The sequence below is a fragment of the Falco biarmicus genome, chromosome 7, assembly GCF_023638135.1.
Source record: "Falco biarmicus isolate bFalBia1 chromosome 7, bFalBia1.pri, whole genome shotgun sequence".
In the NCBI taxonomy this organism is placed as follows: Eukaryota; Metazoa; Chordata; class Aves; order Falconiformes; family Falconidae; genus Falco; species Falco biarmicus.
The window spans coordinates 11,760,939-11,785,151 of record NC_079294.1 but is presented as its reverse complement, the minus strand read 5'-3'; the positions used below and the strand labels follow the sequence as shown (position 1 = coordinate 11,785,151).

At 39.1% G+C, this 24,213-nt stretch overlaps 1 protein-coding gene across 2 annotated transcripts in view; it reads left to right on the top strand.

The window, feature by feature from the left end:
- Positions 1–24,213, top strand: part of PRORP (protein only RNase P catalytic subunit) — a 53,773-nt gene that overhangs the window by 26,987 nt on the left and 2,573 nt on the right. For both annotated transcript variants that reach the window (XM_056347590.1, XM_056347591.1), the window contains exons 5-6: positions 517–624; positions 22,898–23,046. In XM_056347590.1, coding sequence (XP_056203565.1) covers positions 517–624; positions 22,898–23,046 — 257 coding nt within the window. The remainder of the gene's footprint in view (positions 1–516; positions 625–22,897; positions 23,047–24,213) is intronic.

The following is a 24,213-nucleotide window of genomic DNA, read 5'->3' as shown; positions in this document are numbered from 1 at the left end:
TAAATATTGATTGGCATTCAGAGATTTCAGAATTCTTACAGAGAAACTAAGTATGATGCTTATTTTAGACTTGGAAATGTTAAGATTTAGTAGTGTCACAGATTACTGGTTTGTAAGGTTGCTTTGTTTTGCAACTGTTGTGTAACAATGGCATGTATCTTTATGAAAGTGTACGTTCAGATTATTATTCTGAAAATCTGGATGACTGTAAAGTTTGGGGTTTTGGTTGTAATGTAATTTAAAACTATATTGGAAATACCCACTGTAACATGGCTTTTGAAGATATATTTTTCTTTTCCTTTCCTTTCCTCTCCTCTCTCTGCTCTTTTCTGCTCTTTTTCCCTCATGTGGTTGTTTTAGCAAGTGTGCAAGCGAAGATGTGAAGTGTCGCCAATGAAGGAAAAGTGAGAGATTTTGGATTTGTTTCTTTTTTTATTAAAAAAGTGAATGAAATCTCTTTTTATTAAGCTGAACATATTATTCCCCCATGTTTCTTTGTTTGTTTGTTTATTTCAGGAATTTGAAGCTTTTCAAACATTTGTGGAAAATCGACTTCCCTTTGATATTGTTATTGATGGACTCAATGTTTCCCACATAAACCCCAGAAAGATACAGTGTGAAAATGTAAGTGCTGTTTAAATATTCATTAAGAGTTTTGTGTATGCTGATTGTAAAACAGTAATTGCCTCATTATTACTTATTCTCTTGAGAAACTGGTCAAACATTGTTGTAGCACGTGTTACAGTGAAGTTCAAAGAGTTATCTAGATTTCACAGATTGAAAATCATCAGTGGGAAGATGGTTCTTCTTACATATTTTACTGTATTAGCCTTAAAAAATCATACCTAAATTTCCTCATGTATGCGATGCTCATAGATACAGCTAAGGTATCAATAATAATATTATTAGGACATATACTGTCTGAGTGTGTATGTTTTCATAGTAACAGGGATTTAGGGAAACAGGCTAAATCTACCATATAGAAAATCTACTCTGATATAGTTAAGCTGGTAAGAGTTCTTCTTAAAATAACCCCTTAGTTCAAACCACATCCTGTACAAGTTTAAACTTTATTTCTCTGCCTATTGACTTAAGCATTTGAGTCCTGTTCCTACAAGGGCAGCTCAAACTGTCTGTAGTTCTTTCCACTTGGTTATTTGTAGAAGGATAATCCTGCTTTTTTACCAATACCTATTTTTGAGATTCCTTAGTACTGCCTTTTAGCATTTCACTAAGAAATGGCTTAAGAGTTTTTTCAGTGTCAATCAAATATTTACTTTAAATGAGGAGTAATGAAGTAACTGCTCACATGTATTCCAAAGCCAGAATTTAAATTTCCATGCTCTTGAAATTAAAAGTTATAAATGTGCTTGATAATAAAGGAGGTAATTTATTTCTAGTAATTACAAGAAATATGTTTTTGTTCTAAGAACTACTTTAAAACTACTCTTAAGAAGAAGGATATGCTTTCATATATGTAGTTAAAAGCAGCTGAGCTAGGGAGATTAGAGAATCTTGCTGAAGGATGTTTGTTTGAGAGTGGCAGTAAAGTTTCATGAGATACTGGCTCATGAAGAGGGTACTTTCCTTATTAAGAAAATAGGAAAGGAAATTTACACTTTGTTTTGGTGGGGTAAGGAAGGAATTGTTGATTTTCTGAGAAGAATCCCAGACAGCAAGTAGCGGAACAATGTTTCAAGATCTAGGACAGATCTATGCTGCCAAGGAGGGGGAAGAGAAAGGAGGGTACTTCTGCAAGGCATGCCTGTCCCAGTGTAGGAGCTCTGAACAGGATCCTGAATGGTCTTTAAAAGCTGGAGGCAAAGGAGCAAAGAGCCAGCCTGGTTCTGATGGGTAATTATTGCTGATTTCTGATTAGAAATCTTGCTAGGAGGTATCAGCATACTGAGGAGCATAAAGTGCCTTTGAGTTCCTCCTTAGCTTCTGCTGTATTGGAAGGACTTTGGGATCCATGATGCCAGGGAGCCGCAAAAGGATTGAATGGAGGCATTAACTTTTCATTTAGATTGGTCCATATAGATAGAGATCAGATCTCTCTTGAATCATTTAGGAGGATTTTTAGAAAAGATCTGTCTTTCCTTTCTGCACAACAGAACAGTAACTTGGGCTCACCCCATCTTACCTCTAGAAGATTCTCTTAGCTAAAATTTACTTGTTCTATGAGCTAAGTTGCCATTAATTATTATTGCATTTTGTTATGCACAAAAAATGTTAATTGCTGGAGCTTCCGGCAGCCAATCTTTTGCTGTTCCTGTTATCTGGATGCTGGTTTAGATCGTGTGAAGTCACTACATGAGAGAGGATGGACGTGCCCATTGATCCAGACTTACACCTGTTGATACTCACTGTCTAGATAGTACGTTTTCTGGCAAGCAAAGTGTGTATTTGCACTCTTAAGCAACAAAATTGCTCCTTCGCTGCCCAAAAGGAATACATATGAACTACTAAAGACTTTTTCTTGTATTGAGCATCCCTATTCATTGAGATACTTCTGCATTATTTTTTTATCATAGATGTGTCTTTATACATGATTGCAGTATTACCTATTGAGTTTACAGTCTTTTCCAACTGGAAACATTGTTTAAATGTGAGATGGTGCTGCATGCTAGCGAATGCCTTTTTGTTTCTTCATGACTCTGAACTCCTGCGTTGTAACATGTCAGGAAAGGACTGTGTCTTTGTTCTTATTTTGTGTACTTCTGACAAGAAGCATGTATTCTCATTTGCTTACTCTTTTTTTCAAGACTGCTAAAAACAGAAAGAAAAAAAACCCCACAAAACAACCCACAATGCAAAGCAATCCTTTCTTCTGTCTCCAAACTTTTCTTCCAGATGAGGGAAGGGAAGGCCACAGGAATCTCTGCATATGTTGCTTTCCTGGTTAGTGGTGTTGCTGCCAGGTAGTCCCCCATCTGCAAATGCTGACCTTGTTGAACGCTGTAGTCTGCCCTTTGTCTCACAAAACATCCTCTTTAGGAGGCTGCTGTCATCACTCTGGAGGCAGCTGAATGGAAAATGTGGAGTGGGAGTGGCAGGTCCGGGGCATTCACAGCCTGCCCTATTAAACTCTTCAGTGTACATAGGGAAACATAGTGCAGAACTAAGAGGATGGAGAGGAGCAATAAATGCAAGAGAAGCTGGAAGCAGAGCACAAAGGATGAAAAAAGCTAAGAGCGAAGGCTGCTGAGATCAAGCTGGCTGGCTAGGACGGCATGACTGGCACATTTCGGAGAAGCATGCTGTGACTCGTCAGTGACCTCTTCTGTTCGACTTGAGAGGAAATAAAGGAACAGTACTTCCAAGGACCAGTGTTAAAAGCTGCCCAACCCGTGTCAAAAAGTTACATTATTTTAAGCCTCCAGGTGAAAGTCAGGCTGTGCTCTTTTCAGGTGTTCATTACTGCAGCTGTTAGACCCAGTCAGGATGTTGTTTTATCAGCGTTTCTGTTCCAGTGTATAGTTAGGATGCAGTGATGATTGAAAGAGAAAATGAGATTGTTGCTCTCCATTTACAACACACTGTAAGTGTTACTATTTGCAAATTGTTAGGTTTTTTGGACCATATCCCTTACGTGATTTAGAGAGAATAGTGAAATAAAGGGCATTGTTAAACATAGGAGAAGGCCTAAGATTTTTGTGAAAATAATACGGTAATTTAAATGAATTCTGGTCTTTATTTAAATTTGACAAAAAGCAGTGTTCTGCTTTGTGATTTAGCTTTAAGAACTGTAACTGTTTTCTGAAGACCAACTCTAGCTAACTCTTAATCATACAATTAACTTAAGAAAACATTGATGAAATACTCCTTTCTTCTTTGAAACATCCTAACATTTGTAATTCCATTTAGGCATTCCTTAGGCATTTTGGGAAAGGGCTGGGTTCTGTGGACAAGGCACAAGTACCTTGAGGGATGAGAACAGAAGGAAAAAAAGCAGAAGTTGAAGGAATGATTTTTACTCATTTCATTCCCAAAGTGTTCTGACATTCTGGAAAACTAGATATGTGACTTCCAGTAGCCCCAGGCAACTTCAGTCCTCACAGCCAGCACTTACTTAGCAAATCATCATGAATATTATTGATTTGGCAGATTTACAGGAACATCCTGTGGCAGTTTCTCTAGTGTATGGCACTGTCAGTTTGTAATTACAATCCCCTCTTTTTCCAGGTTGGTTTTATACTAGGTCTGTTTCCTGGTACAAATCACCATGTGGCTGCATCAATTACTGACAAAAAGAGGAGGTAGCACGAGAGTGGGAACAAAGATTTTCGGGGGCTAGGGAATGGTGAGATCATCTGATTTGAAGGCACTGCACACACAATGACTGTAAAACTGCAACACTGGACATGAGCCAGCACCTGTTTTCAACCCTTTGCTTCCTTACTGCAGCATGTTAAATTAGACATTAAAGTTGACTCCTAATTAAAAGATAGTATAGAACGGAAATTATTTTTGCTACATAGTCCAGATAGCAGAAACACACTCCCATAAAATCTAAAATCATTCAGTCTTGTCTTTTTCCAGGTTTGTGGGGGGTTTTTTGCATTCTACTGTTGTTTAAGACTGTACCTGATGTGTATTTGCCTTGATGAGTCAGTCATTGTTTGTACTGCAAACGAGGTAGTTTATAAACTGAGATATCCTTGCAGTTCAACTAAGCAAAGTTGATTCAGGCAGTATCATAACGTTGAGTTAATCCTTTCCTCCAGATGTGCCTAATTACATAAATCCTTAGCCAGCACAATGACGTCTGGTACTCCCTGTCCCTCTGCTGCCATAACTCCCCATAGTACACCCACCTTTCACCTTGTAAAGGTCAAGAGAGGGAATTTCCACACACTAATTGTCCAGTTCTCTTAGTAAACACAAACTGTTACAAAATTCTTAAATGTATTCTTTCCTCTTTATCACAATTTTCTGTAGACATATTCCTTGGAAGTGAGGGGGAATCCCAAGTACAAGCAGGATATCAAGGCTTTGGAGCATCTCGCTTTGCTTTAGGGAGAGTGAAAGGACTGTGATGAGCTGTGCTCCAACAACCCCTAAACTGTGAAGGGCTGGGGTGAGCGGTGAGAGAGCACAATCAGCAAGCACAATTTAAAGGGTACTTTGCTATTTTTAATTTACATTGAGATTGGTATATTGTAAATGAGGTATGTGGCCAGCTCCTTTTTAAACTGTACCCATCTGGTGTCAGGCATAACTGAATATATATTTCAAACGTGTGTTGGATCAAAGCTAACTCACAATTCCCTTCTTCAAACAGTTTAGCAGTTGGGGTCAGCTGTGCCCTTACTTTACCCACTCTGATCTCTGTATTAAACTCAGACATCTAAAAGATTGGTAAAATAGTTCCAGATTGAGTTCCTGAAGGCTGACAGTGCACAAAGGAATAGTTTTTGCTCTTGGCAGGTAGTTCAAAGTGATCACTTCCAAACTTAATCAGCATTTCTATAAATGGACTACATAAGTTCATATTAATTCCCACGTAAATTGCAGTAGGCCTGTACAGCAGCTGATGAAGTCAGATCCTTACAGTTCCCCTCCCAGTCTGGTGGCAGCAGCTGGCATGTCACCCATACCACCCCTCCCACCTGCAGCACCAGTCAGCTCCAGCCAGCAAAGCCACCAGACCTGCCCTCCTGCACCTCTCACAGGCTGCCACAAAAAACCAGGCTGTGGCTGGTGTGTTCTGTGGCAGGCAGAGGGGACAGGACATGCCTTGCAGCTCTTTCTTGTCTCTTCCAGTGGAAGAGCGGCAGGCTTGTTGAGTGGAGGCTGCTCTCTGAATGGGAGAAGGGTTCTTTGACTAAATGAATTGTGTGGTCTCATGTAGTATAGTAATCATGTGAACAGGTGATTGCGTTTTGGTTTTCCATATGTTAAATTTGAGCTTACAGTTTGGGGAAAATAGTAAGTAAAATTTCTCTCCCAAGTCACTCTTACTAAAAATTATCTTGAGGCCATGAAACACAAAGAAATTAACACCTGTGCATACATACATGGTTGACAAATACATGTACTAATGTGGTCAAGTTTTCATGTGGTAATTTTTCCCATTCTTCAAGTCTGTCTTAACTGTGCAAGAGGCATATGAGAGATCAGCTGCACAATTAGTGAGGCAGTGATATTTGATACAAAATATGAGCTCTACTCCGTAAGCTGTCCAGCTAAACAAGCAGTTATTAATAAATTTGACCCAAAAAAAGTCAGGCATGGAAAAGAATTTTTTTGTTCTTTGACTCATTTGGCAGCATCTGTGATTTGTTCAAGTCAAGTACTTTACTGTCTGTAAATGAAGCAAGAACTAAGTAGATCCATGAGTCATTCTCTGTTCACAATCAATACATCCAACAGAGGTCTTATTTGTCATACTGTGACAGTTCATCAGTTCTTCCTCCCACCAACTCTTGTCTTACCACTCAACAAAGCAGTCAGACATATGTTTGTTCATTTGCTCCCAGCCTTTTCCATCTTTTTTTCTCCCACCTCCCGCGTTTTAATGGTACTCCTAGTTTGCATTTCCACAATAATGAAACATTTGCCCTGTTACTCAAAGTTGGAGAGGTTTCTGTCTTTGCAGAGATTTCTGTCTTTGCAACATGTGTTTCATTCTTTAGACCTGTACTTTCATGTCCTTTAAGTATTGCACAAATCATGAAGATGAAGATTTTTCAGTGTTTTCACTGAAAATCACCTTGGGCCTCTGTGTAATGTGATCTTAGAAGAGAAAGAAGCTCAAACACTAAGGACTACCCTTGAAATTTCACTTATTTTTAGTGTTAGAGATATGTGACTGGAACATACAATGTTGCATTCATCTCTCATCAGTTAATTTCTGGGGTTCCTTGAATATCTCAGCAGGTAGACTGAGACAAGTTCTTCTCCAAAGCCACATCTGAGAGATTGATGTTTATATACTGCAGTCTTCCCCCTCCCCTCCTATATTGGTGCCATTCTAAAACAGAATAGATCAAGCTCAAAAAATCTATCGGGCATTTTGATAGCTTCTCCCTGTTGCTTTGTTCTAAAATCAGATACTTCCTTGACTCCCCTTAGTATTTGCAGCCTCTGTTTCTGGCTATAAAACTTAATAAAACCCATGTGATTAAATTAACAATCTCTTTCAGTTTCTGTCTGGTATTTATAGTTTCTACCTTTGTATTTGGCAATAACAGCAAATAAAAAGTTAAGGTAAGTACAGGAGCACCCAAGCACTCCTTCTTTTATGAGGGGAGTTGCATCATATCTTCTGTAACAAGAATTCTTCTAATCACTAGGAGTGTAAGCTTGAAATTCAGCAGGGCAGAACAAAATGTGCTGTGATGATTCATGTCCCAGTGAGCTTGGTAACTGTAGCAACAGGTTGGTTATTGTATGTTGTAGAGGAGTCCTGCTAAAATCTGGGTGATGAAGTGAAATGACAGTATTTTCTGAACTGGTTGAGTTTCAATCTTGCTGTTTTCACTTCTTCCTTAGAAACCACAAGATGAGTTTTCTTTGGGCAGCCCAACTGATTCACTTAATTATGGAATTGTTAGGTGGCAATAAGAGGTGTGCTGGGCCTTAGAATCAGAAACCTGGTCTTTAGGGAACAGCTGCTTCTTTAGAAGTGATTCTTGTATGGAAAGTCTCCATAATAGTGAGAGACTATGATGCTATTAAGATACGGGAAGCAGGCCAGAAAATGTGATGCTTGGGTTACTGTAGGCCAATTCTGTGTTAGAATAAATATTTTATTTGAGCCGGAGAAATGCTGGGTTTTAGTATCGTCTTAAAGGTAACATAGGTAAAAGCCTCAGAACAGTAATTGCATTCATTCACGTACATCTGGATTTATTTATATATTTTGAAAAGTGATTGATTTTTGGTTCACAGTTGGCTTTTACATCTGATACACTATTTTTAGTAAAAGCAGGAAAGAAAATATTTGGAAGCTGTGTTATCTGAAGGAGAAAAGGTACAAGTAAACAAAAGCCTAAACTGCATTTGGATTTATTTACCAATAAATAAATACATTTTATTTATGTTACAAAAGTCTACATTTTTTGAACAATATATTATTCCTAGAGATTTCACTATATTGAAATATATATGTAAGTATATGGTTGTTTCAAACCAAAGTATCTAACCTGTCTAATCAAGACAGTGGTCAGAAGTGGAGTAGGATTGCAGGAACAAGGCAAGTTTGGAGGGATGATTCCAGTTGTTACAGCCTCCCAGATTTTTTTACTGATTTAGGAACTTCTGGGTGAAAAAGTTGTGTCCTGACTAGCAAGTTTAATAGCCACTGTTGACGTTTCCTTTGATAAATTTAATTACCTTCCCCAGTTTATTTTTGCCTTTGGTTTTCAAACCATCCCGTGGCAATGAGTCCCACAATTATATAGGATGTGATAATGCATGTGGGTTTTTTTGTTTTAAACCTGCTGCCTGTAAATTCTGTATGATGGCCTCTGCTGAGTAGTGGTGAATGGTCCCCCTTTGCACTTTGCAGCTAACTTGCCATTTGACAGATGACACTTTAATGACACTTCTCAAATGACTAGCATGTATTCTTTTTATAAATTATCTGGAAGGAAAAGTTGCATACAATTGTGCAAAAGAGTTATCACACAGATTTTTCTTTCTTCTCCATTTTTAACTGTGTTCCTTTCTTGATAGGGTCTTTGTTCTACCTGGGTGTGTATGGTGGCCATCAGGGCTATTACTGGGCTAAGAGTAAGCCTCTCAAATTGGGCTCAGGAGACCAGCATTTTATTATGTAATGGTTGACCTCCTGTCTGACTGCGAGCAAAACTGTCCTGGTCTTGCAGGTTACCTGTAATGAATATAGCAAGCCAAAATTTCCTGTGGACTTTTCACTATTTTTAAAAATATATTCTTATTTGTCATAGAATGAAAATTCCTAATAAGCTTTTTTTTCCTTATTTAAGTGTAAGAGATGGGAGGAATATAAGATTTTTAAAAATTAAAAATTAATTGCACTTCAGAAAGGTTTGGGAGTTTGTGTGTGCCACTGCAGCAGTCCATTGCGGTCTCCCATGGGTGACATGTGGTGTGCCTCTGCTGTGGTTTAAATTACAAGATAGCAACAGAGGTAGCAGGAACAGGGACCAGTGATTTGACATAATCTGTCTAACTCCCCACGTCCAGTGCAATTGAAACATGGTCTGTAATAGTACAAAATGTGAAATGCCTAGAAGCCTTGCAAGCATGTCTGTTAATGGTTGTAATCAGACCTGATCTATCCATACAAAACTTAATTAAGCTATTACCAGACATGCTGAGACTTGCAAATGATTTTGTTGTTTGGTATCATGTGAGGAGCAGGAGTGATGTAGTAAGAATACCAGTAGCAAGAACATAATAAGAAAGCTATGACTACCTTTGCTGTTCTTCAAATTTTCAGGCTGATTTCTAGCACAGGCAACGCTAATCAGCGTGGGTTCTTCCTCTGTCGTATAGAATGACCTCTAGGAAGTATAGGGATTTTTGGGACTGCTTCTAGGAGAAAAGTCATAGCAATTTGACCCAAGCTGAAATAACTGCAGAGGAGGTCCTAAGTTGCAGAATCTCCTGAAAATGAGCCTCATACCTGCTGGGTCACCTCATATGCGTGTTGTGCTAGTGTAGCAGGCCAGTGGCTTACTGCTGTGGAAGTCTATCTTGAGTATAAGGTCATCCCTATCTCCATGTGTAAAGCAAGAGAACTCTCCCTGATACTTGTGAAAACTAAACTAAAACCTTGTTTGCTTCTTAACATGATATCCCCAGTTGCTTACATGATTTTACAACTTTTTAGATCTTCCAAGTTGTATTTTTCTAAATGATAGAGAATGAACTGAAAATTTAAAACTGTATGTATATATTTACTTATTAGTAGCCATGATGCTGTTACACAATAGAAATCTTTGTTCCTCATCCTCCAAGAAAAGATGCCTATCTCAAGATCTTAAAAATTAGTCACTGAAAAACAGTAGATGAAGAAATAACCTTACAAAGAATCATTTGTGTTAGAATTCTCCTTTTTATGTGCATCTCCATCAAATAAACAAACATATTCTCTATTCTATAAATACTATTTCCTAGATATAATCCAAAAATAGTATATTTTAAATCACTTTGAATGCTTAATCTCTGGCATTGTACTTACTGCCCTGTCTTATTGTTAGGAAACCTCCTTTTTCTTGAGAAATTCTCTATTTCAAATCATTTACATATTTTGTACTAATCTTTACAAGTATCTACTGGTTTTTCCTTTCCACCCAGAGATACTAACTTGTGATGTTGTTTCTTCCTGATTTATTATTCACCATTCAGTTCTATAATGATCCAAATAGTTCTTTCCACAGTTCTAGCTGGAAACATGCATTGAAGTTAGAATGAGTCAGGTGAGTCAGAAGCTAAAGAAGCTGTCCAAATTGTGTAAACATAATATACTGTATTTTTCAACTGATTTTATGAAGTATTAACAGATAGTTCTGTCTAATTTTTCCAAATAATTTCTACCATTTCCAGCTACTGCATTGTCCTATCCTTGCACAGTGTTTCCTGTAGAAACTGTTAAAACTGGACCTGTGCTTCTGTCATATTGATGGTACCAACGTACCTTTTAAATTCATCAGGAAATATCAGTGATGCTTATGTCTGTATTCATCATTGTCCAACATTCATCCATTTACCTGCTCAACTCTGTGCTCACCAAAAAGGAACAGTGAGTTGGCAGTAATATTTCTTCTGCCTCTAATATTGTGAGTATCTTTGTGCCTTGAGCTTTTAAGGAGTCATGTTGACATGGCTCCACGAGCAAGCTGTGTACATTGTGTGCCATAAGCTCTCTTAACAGAAGTTAAAAGCCAGTTCAGCTCCACTGGTTCTGTGGAGTTGTTCCTGACCTACACAGTATACCAGTGCAGGAAGATCAACCTTGCTGATGCCTTTTCTCCTTGTTTATTTCCTAATTGTGTGATATTTGGGTAAACTAGGTAGTGCTTCACTATACACTGAAATAAAAGAAGTATGATGCAGCTGCTTGCTAGGGCTGTGGTTCATTGGAATGTGAGCTTCTACATTAAGTGCAAGTGTGAGGAAAGCACAGTGGAAGATGGATATTCTCTGAATACTGTTTGTACTACTACCTGATTGATTGATTGATTAATAGGAATTTTCTTCCACCACAGCCCTAAGGTGCCACACATTTGAGTAAATAAAATGAAGTAGTACTAAGAGGGTTGCAAGCAGGTGGTCATAGAGCAGGACCAGTCAGTCTTAATGATGTTGATTTAACCTGCTCCTTATTAGGAGTAGTTATCCTGGGCTTATCTAATGTTAATGTTGCTATGCTGCTTTAGCATCTGAATTAATTTACATGATATCCCTGTAAAATACTGCACTGTACTGTTTAAATCCATTTATGTATGATGGCCCTAAGTCTCAATAGTTAAAGGAAGTGGCTTAAATAAAAGAATTAGAGACTTTTGACATTTTCACTTCTTATTGATATGTATGTATCTTTATAGTTTCATGTCTTGCAGAACGGAAAGCTCTTAACTTTCCATTGAATTCGCAACCCCAAATGTGCTTTCAGAAATGCTATAGGTTAGGGATTTCTTTTTTCTCATCCCACTCACTCTCATTTCCACAAGCCCGTTCACCCTGCCAGCCTAGCTAACATAACCAGTAATATGACACAGAGTTTTAACCCGTAGCTGTCTGATAAATTTGGTAAACAAAATTCTCTGAAACTATAGCTCTTTCTTGCACTTGAGCACTGCTGTTCAATCCTGGGTGCTCCAGGAGTTGTTAGGTGGGTATCTGCATGGAAATGGACAAAGGAGAGAAAGATGCAACAGAATTCCTCAAATATGCTGGCTGTTATAGTTATATACAGATATCTTGAAACCGTAATGCTGATTCCTTAAAACAAAATTTGCTTTAAAAAGATAAATCCTTTTATGATATAGGGGGTGGGTGGCTCTTATTTGGCTTCTGTTCTTCAAGCCGTTCCCGTGGTCATATTTTCGTATTCTCAAGCTTGTTTCTCTTGCAGGGGCAAGAAATGACTAAGTAGACAAAGATTTTCATGCCACCAGTTGTTCCCAGGAGGTGGAGCTTTTAGGCAAATGCCAAATATCATCCATAATTAATTTGTAGGAGCTGACAGTATTATCTGTTTGTCAAATTGCTATATCTTATCTTCTGAGTTAAAGAAAAATACTTTAGATAAAACAGTGGCCTGCCCAGTGTCCAGCTATTAAGTATTGCGGACTGTTATCAATAAACCTGAATGAAAAGCATTGAAGTAAATTAGATCTTGTGGATTGTAGCTATTGTGGGGGGCTTTCAGACCTCCACATATAGATATTGCCTGCAGTGTTACTAGTAAAACGGCATGAGTCTGCAGTGATGTACAATCAAAGTTAATGGCTGCGTTAATAATGCTGACCCATAGTTTACATTCACTTGTGATATACTCTGCATCAGATTTTTGTTGGTTTTGCAGGAACAGTATGTTACTTACCAGAGTGTGCAGCCGTGATCCAAATGAGACGGTTGAACCTCTGCCTCATGAGACAGGCAGTGGAAGGTGTACTGGTGTGTGTGAAAGTCCCCCAAGTTTCCTCCAGCCTGGCAAATGTCAGTTACGCTCTTCCCAGTATCCCAGATTCCTTCCTTGGTCCCTCCTTGCATGGTCTGCCCAGGGTAGGTGAGCCTGACTGACCACACAGCTGCTCCTCCACCTCAGACCTTTGTGCTTTAGTTTGTTTCTGCTGATTTTTGTCCTGTTCAAGAACATTTTATGTGTTCTCTTTCATATTAAATAATCTTTCTGACCTCCAAAGAGAAATCACCACTCACTTGAGTAGTTCTGTTAATGTATTTATTTGTGCAAAATTGTTCTTATATTGGAACAGTTGTTTTTGAAGGTAACCTCTTTATCTCTGAATAGTAATCTGTAGCACACAACTGGAAAACAGTATTAAATAGAAACAGAAGAAAAGCAGTGTGAAAATAGTGTTATAAATGTTTGCTGCGTGTTGTAGTCAAATTCTTTTTTTTGACTGCAAGCAATCAGTCGGTTTACTGATGGGTTTCCTTGGTTATTGTGTCGTTCTTCCTGGACGATAAGCCTGTTGACCTGTGAACATAGAAAGTCTTTATTTTAAAGTTTTTGTGGAACTATCAAGTTTATTAAAACATAGGATATCGCTGCAGAAGCATAGATTTAATATGTCTTGAGCAGCATCGTGCCTGTGCCTTCTATAACCGTGATCTCCCCAGCTGCTGCGGCACCTTTCCTCAAAGAACAAAAGTACCATCTGGGACTTTTTGAACCACAGATTGGAAAAGGGGAAAGCACTTAACATCAGACTAGGTCAGTGATGGTGTGCAGACATCTGCATAGGACAGTGATGAGAGCTAAAGTATTGGTATTTTTTAAACTGTCAGTTTCACTCTTACAAAGCTGATTTCAGTCCTGCACCGTGTTATTGCCTATCTGTGGAAAGGATCAGTCAAGCTTGTGCTTTCATTTTCATAACACCCTATCACCACCGCTGCCACCATCACCCAGAGATCCTGCTCAACATTTTGGATTTTCAGTACCTAGGTGTAACTTCTCAGCCACACTGTGAAAATCTAAGGCTGGCATGGCTGCATTTAGTTCACAAATGTTCCCTTCTAATAGCTAGCTTTTTACATTTTTTCTAAAATGAGAAATGGTAAGAGAAACTCTCTCATAGCCTTAAGTTGCTGTATAGAGCTGCTACAATAATAGCAGAAATGCAGGAGTACCACTGTAAGGGTAAAGATTGGATTTGCAGTGAAAGATGGCAGACCCCTGAAGCTGTGACTTCAGCTGAGAGAATAATTCCATTTACAGTCAGTGGCTCTGACAGATAAAGTTTCACTTCTGAAGCCTATACAAAATTAAGTAAAACCTCATACCTTTTCTTTTTTATGTAATTTGCTTCCTCACAAAAATAAATGTGATTTTTATGTAGTACTTGGTGCCATGAAGCAATGTGTATTGATCAGTAAGAAAATACTATTGTAGAAACAGCAGTGCAGGCAGAAAGAATTCAAGGATAAGAACAAAGATTAGTATCAATGTGTGAAAATGCATAGGTAACATTTCATGTCCTTTCAGCTTTTACATGTTTATTTTCCTACCCTTGTATAATCATGGATAGACAGAATCACCTAGTTCATGTCCTTGGAATGGAGCATTGATGCAGATAACTCCTTTTAATACTTTGCAAATCTCCAGGTTTTAGTACAAAACAGTAAGTGCTCAGGAGAGTCTGGACAAAAAAAATTCCATGTAAGATGACCCATATGTATTGTCAAGATCTTGGTATTTATTCTTTGTTGCAAGGAAGAAGATGAGCAAGAGGAGAGATGAAAATGTACAATGGTGTCAGCTACGTAGAAAAAATACCTCAGAGATCAGAAAAAGAGAAGTATCTTTTCCCTTTTACATGATTCAAGAAAGAAAGATATTCATAGAAGTCATGTTCATGAAAGGAAACATTTTACTGCCAGTCCACAATTAAAATACAAAACTTACAGCTGTTGGGACTGGGCTATAGTTAATTGTGAATTGCAATTTTCCCAGTCACTGCCTTATCAAATTGCTACCTTGGATTTCAGATTCACCCATTCTCTTCCATCTTTATGCCTACTTTATAATGGCTGAGCCAATATCAAAGGGTCTGCCTGCATGTTTAAACCAATGTTACCTTTTTTTGTGAGTGATTGGGAATGAAAATTGTATTGTAGCTGATAAACAAAACTTTGTGGTTGAGAAACTTGACTGACACTGCAGTGATGTACAAAATTAAACTTCTGTGCACCTGAAGAATGTTTATTTGTCCACATATTTCTTGAATTGTTTTAAGAGTCAGAAAAAATTGCCTGTTTTTCCCTTTTGCGGTTTATACTATAAAATTCAGCAGTTCCCCAACTGTCCATCTTTTCTTTAGCCGTCATTTCTGGAGTTCTTGTCATTGTTTATTTAATAACGTGCTATGCTAACTATTGTAACTACCCATTTTTCTTCCTTTGATTCATGGTTGACCTTTATTCATCTAAAGATTGTGACGATGAAAATATTAGCATTCAAAAGGAGTGACATTCAAGAAGTGTGACCAAGAATAGTCAAACTAAAAGGTGTGTTAGGTGTAAGGTCTGACAGAGTGCCTGAGATCTTCTAGAAGTGACAATCCATTCTGAAAAGCCAGGCTCCAAAAAGCTAGTGACTCCTCCACCTGGTGATCCTGCTCCTGCCTCCCCACCCTTCATGTCATACACACAATTTAAATTCTATATTTAAGTTGTGTATATGTTTCTTTGGTCTCTGCATGCATCCCACCTTGATTCTGTTAATTCTCCTAGGAAATACTGCATCACTGTCCATTGAACAACTACTTGTCATGCCTTTTGGAAATAAGACAGAACAGAATGTAGCCATAATTAGATTATATCTTAGAAAGTATCTATTTCAAAACCTTTTTCTTCTTACATACCCCTCTGCTGAGAAGGATAGGGACCTATCCCTACCTGCATAGGAGAAATTCATAACAGTCTTTCCAAACTTAAAGATAATGTACACAGGTTTGGTTTGTATTGTGCTGTTCTCTGAGCTGATCAGTAGAATAAAAAATGGGTCACTCTTGAAGCTTTTTTGAATTTGGAAGTTTTACCTACAGTTTATAATATAGCAGCATGTAATATCAGAGCCTCTTTACAAACATATTAGTTCTACATTCAGAACTGTTTCAGAGATTTGTCTTGAGCAGGTTGCACCTTCAGTTGAAGTTCAGTAGAGTTGTAATTAAAGATACCTCTGTTACTGGCATAATAGCCAGGGTACCATGAACACAGGAAAGTACTGATTATGCTGTTGGTTCTGTACCTGATCTGAATCTGTTGAAGATTACTTTGCCTTATTCTCCCCACTATCCAGGACTGGAGAGGGCTCATTAGCTTGGATGCAGTCCATGGAGTATCAATTTTGACCTGGAAGTGATACCTACATTCACCCAGTGCTGCACTTGAGCCAAGTCCTCCAGTCAGTGGGAACACGGGACTGTGCAGGGGCACCAGGTGTCTCTGTACACAGTCAGTTTGGACCTGGCTGCAAAAGCATCTTCAGGATGCCTCTGAATACAAACTTACTCTGCAAACAGCAAAGCTATATCTAGGCATCACCTCATCTGAGCAAACTAAGTCTACTGTACTCTCCTCAATCTATATTAAATCAACTCTTTGCTTCTGTGGTTTAGTTCTCCTGCTCAGTCAATAATCTGCCTCTGATTAATAGAGTTGACTGTGAAGTCAAGAGCAAAAGCTGGTATCTGGAAATGAATTGCAAATTTTAATGAATTGTGATAGGGAGTGAAGACATGTCTCTAGTGAATGCATCAAGAGAGGGTAAGTCAATTCTAGGTGTGGAGTCAATGTAGACAGGTTGAAGCATGTTAAACGTGTGATTGCTGTCATTGCGGTGTAAAGTGCTGTCACTGGTAGAGTTTCGCGTGATGATGTGTGTGTTGCATCAATCTAAATACAGAATACAAATAGTCCCAACAATATTGTTTCTGCAGTATTGCAGAGAACCACAGTGTTGTAAGGGATAATTCCCAATTGTTAGCTGTTGGCGGTCTCAAGAGCATAAAGTAAACCAGGCTGATTAAGCTTAGTGACTGTTACTTACTCATCCGTTACTGCTTTCCCTTCTAAGTAGTTACCCCCTTGCTAGTCAAAGACAGATAATCTGTAGGGGATCAAGAAATGTGTATGCTGCCCCTGCATTTGAGAAAAGAGGACTTTGAGACTAGTTATGCTGTGTCATCTGTAATAATGTAGAAACTATATGAAACAGCTTCCATTGTGTTTGGTGCTGTGATAATGGTATTGAGTCTGCTTTGGGGAAATTACCAGTCCCAGTGGGAAAGTCCAGCCTTTCTTGCAGGCAGCGCCCTTGCCTACCCTGGGTAACCTGGCTGTGCAGTGGGAAGAAACTCTGGCTTCCCATCATCTCTCTGTCCTGTGTGTACTACTGAAGTACACAGGAGTTTTGAGCTTCTTTGTCTACAATATGTAAAAAGGGAACTAAAAATGATGGAACTGTAAGTCAAATACACATGGTGATGTGGGAGCTGATTACTTGCAAACTTTTGGAGACTATGCTCATGCTCAGCCCCACCTGACAGTGTACTTACAGCAGCTCTGTACCTGTGGGCAGCGTTGGGGTTTCCTCTGCAGTTTTATAGCCATGGTTTTGGGTGGGAGGGAGCACTAACAAGAGGTGAAAATAACAACAGAGCAGTTTGTTGCTGTTATTAGCAGATAATCTGATTGTAGGTGTGCTTTGCTTTTGAATGGCAGTGAAACCAAATGTTTAGACAACAGCAAACATGATTTATTAACAACAAATCTGATCTAAACTTTTTTTTGGATCATTACTTCTTCATGCTATACCTGTATACAGGTGAGACACTTTTTGCTGAATCACTGAATGGTGTGCCTCCCAGCAGCGGTGTTTAGGTGTTTTCCATCTGACAAGTGGGAAACCACCGGTACTGTCCAAGGAGAAAAGCTGTCCTGCGGCAAGCTAACCTTTGAAACTGGGACACATGGCACAGTGTGATCTAGTGATCAGAACAGGTGAATGGTAGTAAAGTCTTAGGAAATCTGTGTCCTGCTCTGCTCATAGTTCCTTGTATGAGGTAGAGTAATTAATCTGTCTCCCTTGTAATCCCTTATGCACTTGTGTAAAATGGAGATGTAATGATGCATTTACCTCGTAAGGCCGTTGTGAAGTTTAAAGAATGAGGATTCATCTTGCAGTGTGACAGAGATTCCCTGCTCTCCCAGCTTAACTGCTATGTCTGATCCCCATTAAATTATGCAGAATTGTCAATGTCAGTCATGGCAAAACTATTTCCAGAAATTTGTATAGAAAAATTCCCTTCTGATGGGAAACTGGTAATAGTTAGCTGAAAAGTGGTTCTTTTAAAGTGTAACTTGCCGATTTTTTAAATTTAAAACTACCAGTTACAGCATTTTTGGTTGCTTTATTTCAAATTTGCAAAGATCAGGCTTTTTACATGATACAAGGAATTCAACATCAGCATAATCCTGAGGAGTATGCGTTGTCTGTCCCACTGCTCTGCCTCCCCACCTCTTTTCACCCCAGCTCCTCTGATCCAGGAGTTCCTGCCTTTGTGTGTCAACGCAGTTGTGATAATGCCATGACCTGGTTGACAACATGGCCCAACAAACAGATTATATCAGCAAAACAGAAAAAAAAAAAAAAAAAAAGTGCATTGTGATAATGAGGGCAGGAGCTTGGTGGCGGAGGGGGAATTCCATAAAATGGCATTGCTGCAGAAACAAAAAGAACTCATTTACATGTGGGGAAATGGCTTGTATCTCTGGGACTGTCCCAAGGAAAGATAAATGTATACACTCAGCCAAAGTATCGTACAAATGTGCTAGTTTTTCACTGATTCACAGATTAGAGTGCAGAAATCAGAGTTAGGACATGCACACTGGATATATATATGTGCATTTAAATATGGATTATTTTAAATAATTAAAAAAATTGTAGAAAAATTGTTAACACTGTGAATAACCACACTAGGAGATACTTGGTACATTTGTGAACAGCTGGTTTTAACTCTTCCATCGATCTGTGTGTAGTTTCATACTTCTTTGCGGCTGTACCTGGCTCTATCAGTCATTTCCTACAGTGATGTGAACACAAAATTGTTTGCATTGTAAGTGAAATGTTAAGGTTTAGGAGAAGCTTGAGAAAGATCTAATTAAACAGAGACTGGGACAGCACAGGAGTAATTTAAATGTAACAGATAAATGTTGAAGGGGATTGCAAGCATAACATATTCAGCAGGTACTAATGAGCACGAGTTTCATGAAGGATCTAGTGATCTTCACAGAGAGCTGATTAAAATGTCTGTGTAGTTCAGAAAGAAATATGGACCCTGGTGTACCCTGTCAGAGGAAAAGAAAGTAAGACTGAATGCAAAGATAGTTATTGATATAATCTACTACTTCCAGTGCCTTGTTGCATGGCCAGTGGTTGTGCAGAACAGCAGCGATTCACACCTTCCTGCACCTCTGCCTCAGCCACGTCTTGCCATATGAATTGAAGCAGCTGGTCTAACGATGCTTATTTTCCCTTCTGTGCAAAATGGCACCTTGTAATTCCTGTTTTCAGAAACAATGTGGTTTTACATGCTCTGCTGTGCAAATTTGAAAGATACTAATATTCATAAAAAGTCATTCTTTCACTAATTTTGTAATCCATATTTTCAAGAAAATGGATAGCATAGGGAATGTGTGTATCGTGTATTTTTAAATTATTTATATGGATTGCCTTTTGAACGAATTATCCAACTGAGCATCTGATGTTTGCTGCCTGAATAATGTGGGAACATTTAAAGGGTGCATCTACATAGACCTTATTGCATATAGCATATTTGCATTGTGTAATGGCACATACTGGTTTTTAGATAATGTCTGGAAATACTGGATTAATAAAATACTCATGTCTTTTTTTTAAGTGAAAGATCACTACTGCTGCTTTTTTGTTAACAGTATTATGTTCAGTTTCCTCTATGAGTAAAACAATGTTACTGTGTGTCTCACATCTTCCCTTCTTGAGAAGCAGCCAGGCGTGGGAGTAGATACAATTAGGAAACCCCCCACGTAAGTTCTGTGATAGACCACCCCTGTTAAGCACCCAAGCCCAAAATGAGATAAAATTCTCTTTAGTAAAGTTGCATCAGGCAAGGTAGTGTGTAGAACAAAATTATTTTTATCTTGTGAAAGCAAAAATAACTTCTGCATTCTGTGTTTTAGTTGTGTAGGTAAAGGTTAATCTCTGTGGTAAGTAAAGGAGGGAAAGTGTGCTGTTACGCAAGAAGTTTCTAATTTTTTTAATGGTGATTCCCATTAATTTTATTACCATTTAAGCCTGTTCTGAGTTTATCCATTGCAAAACTATAGCTGTTTTTTACCAACGTCTCTATTTTTTTCCCAGAAGCACTTCATACTAGAGAACCTCATATGATAATGATATGTAGGAGAATAAAGTCCATATGACTAACAGGTACAAAGCATCACAAGTTACAACCTTCAGAAAGAAAGACTTAAGGGAGCTGGATCCCAGCCAGTCGGGTTTTTTATAAACTTGAGAATAGCCTCAATTGACCAACCCATATCTGGAAATCCAGCTGCCTTTGTATTGAACCATAAGTGTAATTAAAAGGTGTTTCTTTTTTTTTATTGGGCGTGAACGCCAGCAGTTCAGATACTTTATTGACTTACAATACCGCTAGTGCAGCTGTGTTCCTGAGACTTTTTTTGACTTGTAGTCTGCTTTTAGGACTGGTTTCTTCTGATGTACCGTCAGGATGCTCTTGCCATCGAGTTTTTTATTTTAGACTTTGTGGAATCAGTTTCTGAAGTATTCTTTGAAAAACATTTTAACTTTTCTTTTTCACATGACTTTATGCTAACCTTCCCTTAATGTAGCAAAACATTAGGCAAAAAGAGAAAGTATTTTCATTTGGAATTTGTAAGTGGTTGCTTGATTTACTCATGATTGATAATTCATTCACTCTTGACTTCTCTACATGAAAATGTGTATGGATGCAGTAAGTACATTCCTAACTTTTATGAAGTTTCATGAACTCAGCTTAAAAAACCTTAATTCTCCTTTGGTATTTGTATCCAGCTATTTGCAGGACTGGGCCAATGCGTAAGAACCAGAAAACAAAAGTGACTGTAGACAAGTAAAATCTATGAGCCAGTTTTTACTGGCCAGATGAGACATTCCAAAAAGAAATGTCAATATTGAAAAAACTAATTTCAGTTTTTAATAATGTCACAATTCAATAATCAGATAAATTATGTGATATAGATGAGACTATATGTTATTACATAATATGGTTACTTTGAAAGCCTTCCAGTAACGTAAAAATGGTGGCTTTTATTTTTCTCTTTCAATTCTGTGTTCCAGTAAGAATTCTGTAACATAGCTCCAAAGACTCAGGGCATGCACCGGAGAGAATGCAGTTTTTATTATTACCTGCTGTTTTCTAGGCAGAAATTGCTGCATTTGGCCTTTTCCTGCTCACATTAGGTCCTGTATGTTTTAACCATGGTAAAGTAGATTGTCCGCATGTGTAGCTGATGTCCAGCGTGATCTCCAGGAGCAGGAACTCAGTTCTGACAGGTACTGTTAGGCTCTTGTGCTTTGCATTAGAACTGGGACACAGTGTCTCCATGAAAACAGAGACTTCAGTCCCTCAGAGTTAATGCTGGTAACGGCAACCTATAGGTCAGCAGTTAAAATTAACACAGACAATCCTCTCTCAGATCCTCAGATCCAGATTCATGGCATACTTAATTTCAGCCGTCTCCAGGTCCTTTGCTGAGAGGGGCAGTCCCACGCTTTTCCTGTCGTCATGACCTCCCGTGCTGTGTTCCCATCGGTCATGAGCCGTGTGGCTGCAAGCTCAGCCCTACAAAAAAAAATATCTGTTGTTGGATCAGGGAGCTCATGGGTAGTTGTGACATTGTTAGATCTGATGCAACAGAAGCAGTGGGAATGTGCAGCTCGAGAGAGGATTGAGCGGGACTGTGCCTTTCCTTGGCTACTTGCAGGTAGATCAAACTAAATGCATTGTACAATTGTACCCAAGATTTAGATGAACAATTCTTTCTAACCCCTGAAACAAAAGATGATGATATAACGGTAAGGATCACAAATAGGAGGAAAGGAGGGGAAAGAGCAAGAGAAGGAGAAAGGCAACTGGAGGTATTGTAGGGAGAAGACAAAACAGGGAAGGGGGAAGCAGCCAGAAAAGCAGGAAGAGGGATTAGAGAAAAATCAGAAGATTGACAACTAGTGGCAGCAAATGCAAGTAAAAATTAGGAAACACCTTTCCCTGGTGGTTGAGCATACCGTCCTCAGTCTTCAAACGTGAAACTTCAGTCTCAAGAAACAGTTCTCCTGTCTTCCTGGGCAGAACTGGAGTGCCGTTGCTTTGTGAGCAGTCCACAGCAATGACCTGCATGCTGACAGCCAGAACCTTTGCCCTCCGCGAGCTCTGTCTCCGTGAAGCAGACAGCGAAAGCTACAGACACAAGTGCCTGACCCGAGAAGCATTTATTGCCAAACAGGCACAGCCCTAAGAGGCTGCGGTAAAGTCCCTCTGCAGAGAAGCTGGCGCAGCAGTGAATTTGCCACCTCAGGATGTTGGTTCATAAGTGGGAGGCCAGTCTGGCTGTGGCTTTCAGAAACCCTTAATCCTGAGGTCACAGATTTCCTGCTGCTGCTGCTTGCCGCTTCCCCACAGGGCAGCCCGGCTCTCGTGTAGCTCTCCAGTTTCGACAATAGGTGGGGCTGGAAAAGCAATATGGTTTAGGGCTCGGTCCTCCAAGCAGCAAAGGCTCCAGTCATTTCCAAAAGTAGGTATTGCTTACATCCCAGCGTGATTCAGTTCCCTCAGCTGACTCTGAATTTCTGAACTCTCCATACAACTTCCTGAGTTCATTCATGTCATTCAAGCTACAAGAGCTGGGAAAGGTTTATAATAGCAATGTGTTTTCTCTGTGGTTGAGAGCAGCTTCCTACAATGAACTGGTTTAGTTGGTTGGGGTTTCTTTCCTTTGTCATTAGGGAGTTAAATTAGTTATCTACTTAATTTGTATTGCAGTTAAGAACTGTGGGAAATGAGGGTATACTAGAAGTCCCACTAGTTGAGACACAGATGTGAAGGTGCTTCCTGTCAGTCTGTTTTGACACCTAAGAGAATCTCTGGTTTTGCTTTGTTTTCTGCAGCTATTTGATGCTATAAACTGCCTGGCAAAACAGAATGTCCGGTTGCTTGTGCTGGGCCGCAAGCACATGCTGAGTAACTCTCCAAATTGGAGAAGAGAGATTATGAAGGAGATGCAGAGTAAGGCAGACTTCTTCTTTGCTGAAAATATGTAAGTTGAAGAAAATGGCTAAATGTAATGGAGATCGACACCTGATTTATGTGCATTTTGCTGTAATTTTCAGTACTGTTACTAGAATTTCTAGCTCTGTGTGTGTGAAAGAGAAACATAGCCCTTGCTATACTTGCTTCAAAGCCAATCTATATTAAAAGTTGCATTGTGAAGAATTTAATCACTTGGAATCATGTTGGCATTTGTATGCTTTATAAGGGTTTATAACTGTTAAAACCACTGCAGTACAGTTGTGGTCTGCTGTGTTAGCCCTGCAAAGGGAGGACACGAAGTTCATGCCTGGCTGTTGTTGCTTGGTAGCCCGGGAGTGTGGAGAGTCTGGAGCATTGATTTCCTTGCTGCTCCCAGAGGAGACTGTTCCTATGAGTGGAAACAGACCCTCTGCCTCTCTGATTTAAGTGCAACCCCCTTGCTCTTGTCCAGTCAATCCTGTCCTTGTCTTTAAACTCAGTACTTGCCTCCACCTCATTGCCCCCTCTCCTTGCCCTGCTCTCCTCATATAATGAGTCTCAATTTTCCTCTAGTTCTGGCTCCACCTAGTCTCCATCTGAGGTGGGCACTGTTGATCCTTAACCTATCTCTGCCGTTTCTTCTGTGACCCAGAACTTCTGACCGAGTTCCTTGTCCCAACAGCCAGACCAAGTCTCTTTTGTCTGCCTCCGTGTCTCAGATCTGTTCTTCACCCCACCTCCAGTTCTGGCTCTTGTTCTCTTTGCAGTTGAATCACCTTGCTTTCTTTCCTGCTATCTGAGCACCAAGAGGACACTGTTACTCCAGGATGGAGACCCTTGCTAATCTTGTGTCTTGTCACTTACTATTACAGTAATTCACAGCAATCAGAAACTAGTTTCAACCAAATTCTTCTCAGCTTCTCCAGGTACAGGGCAACTCATGCCCACTATAAATGTATTTTTAGAGATTTTCCCCCAAAACTATTTGTTTAATAGCACAGCTAGTGTTGAATATTTTTTTTTCAAATAATCGTACCATTTTTTGGAAGTATATTTACCCATGTAAAGAAGACTCACATACTGTTGCCTACATTACACTTTATTATTGAGTTGTGATGATTGTATTCAGCAAAGCTTTGGGGGTATGCTTACGAGTTTTACCAGTTCTGTTCCACATAGCACTGTATTGTTAAGT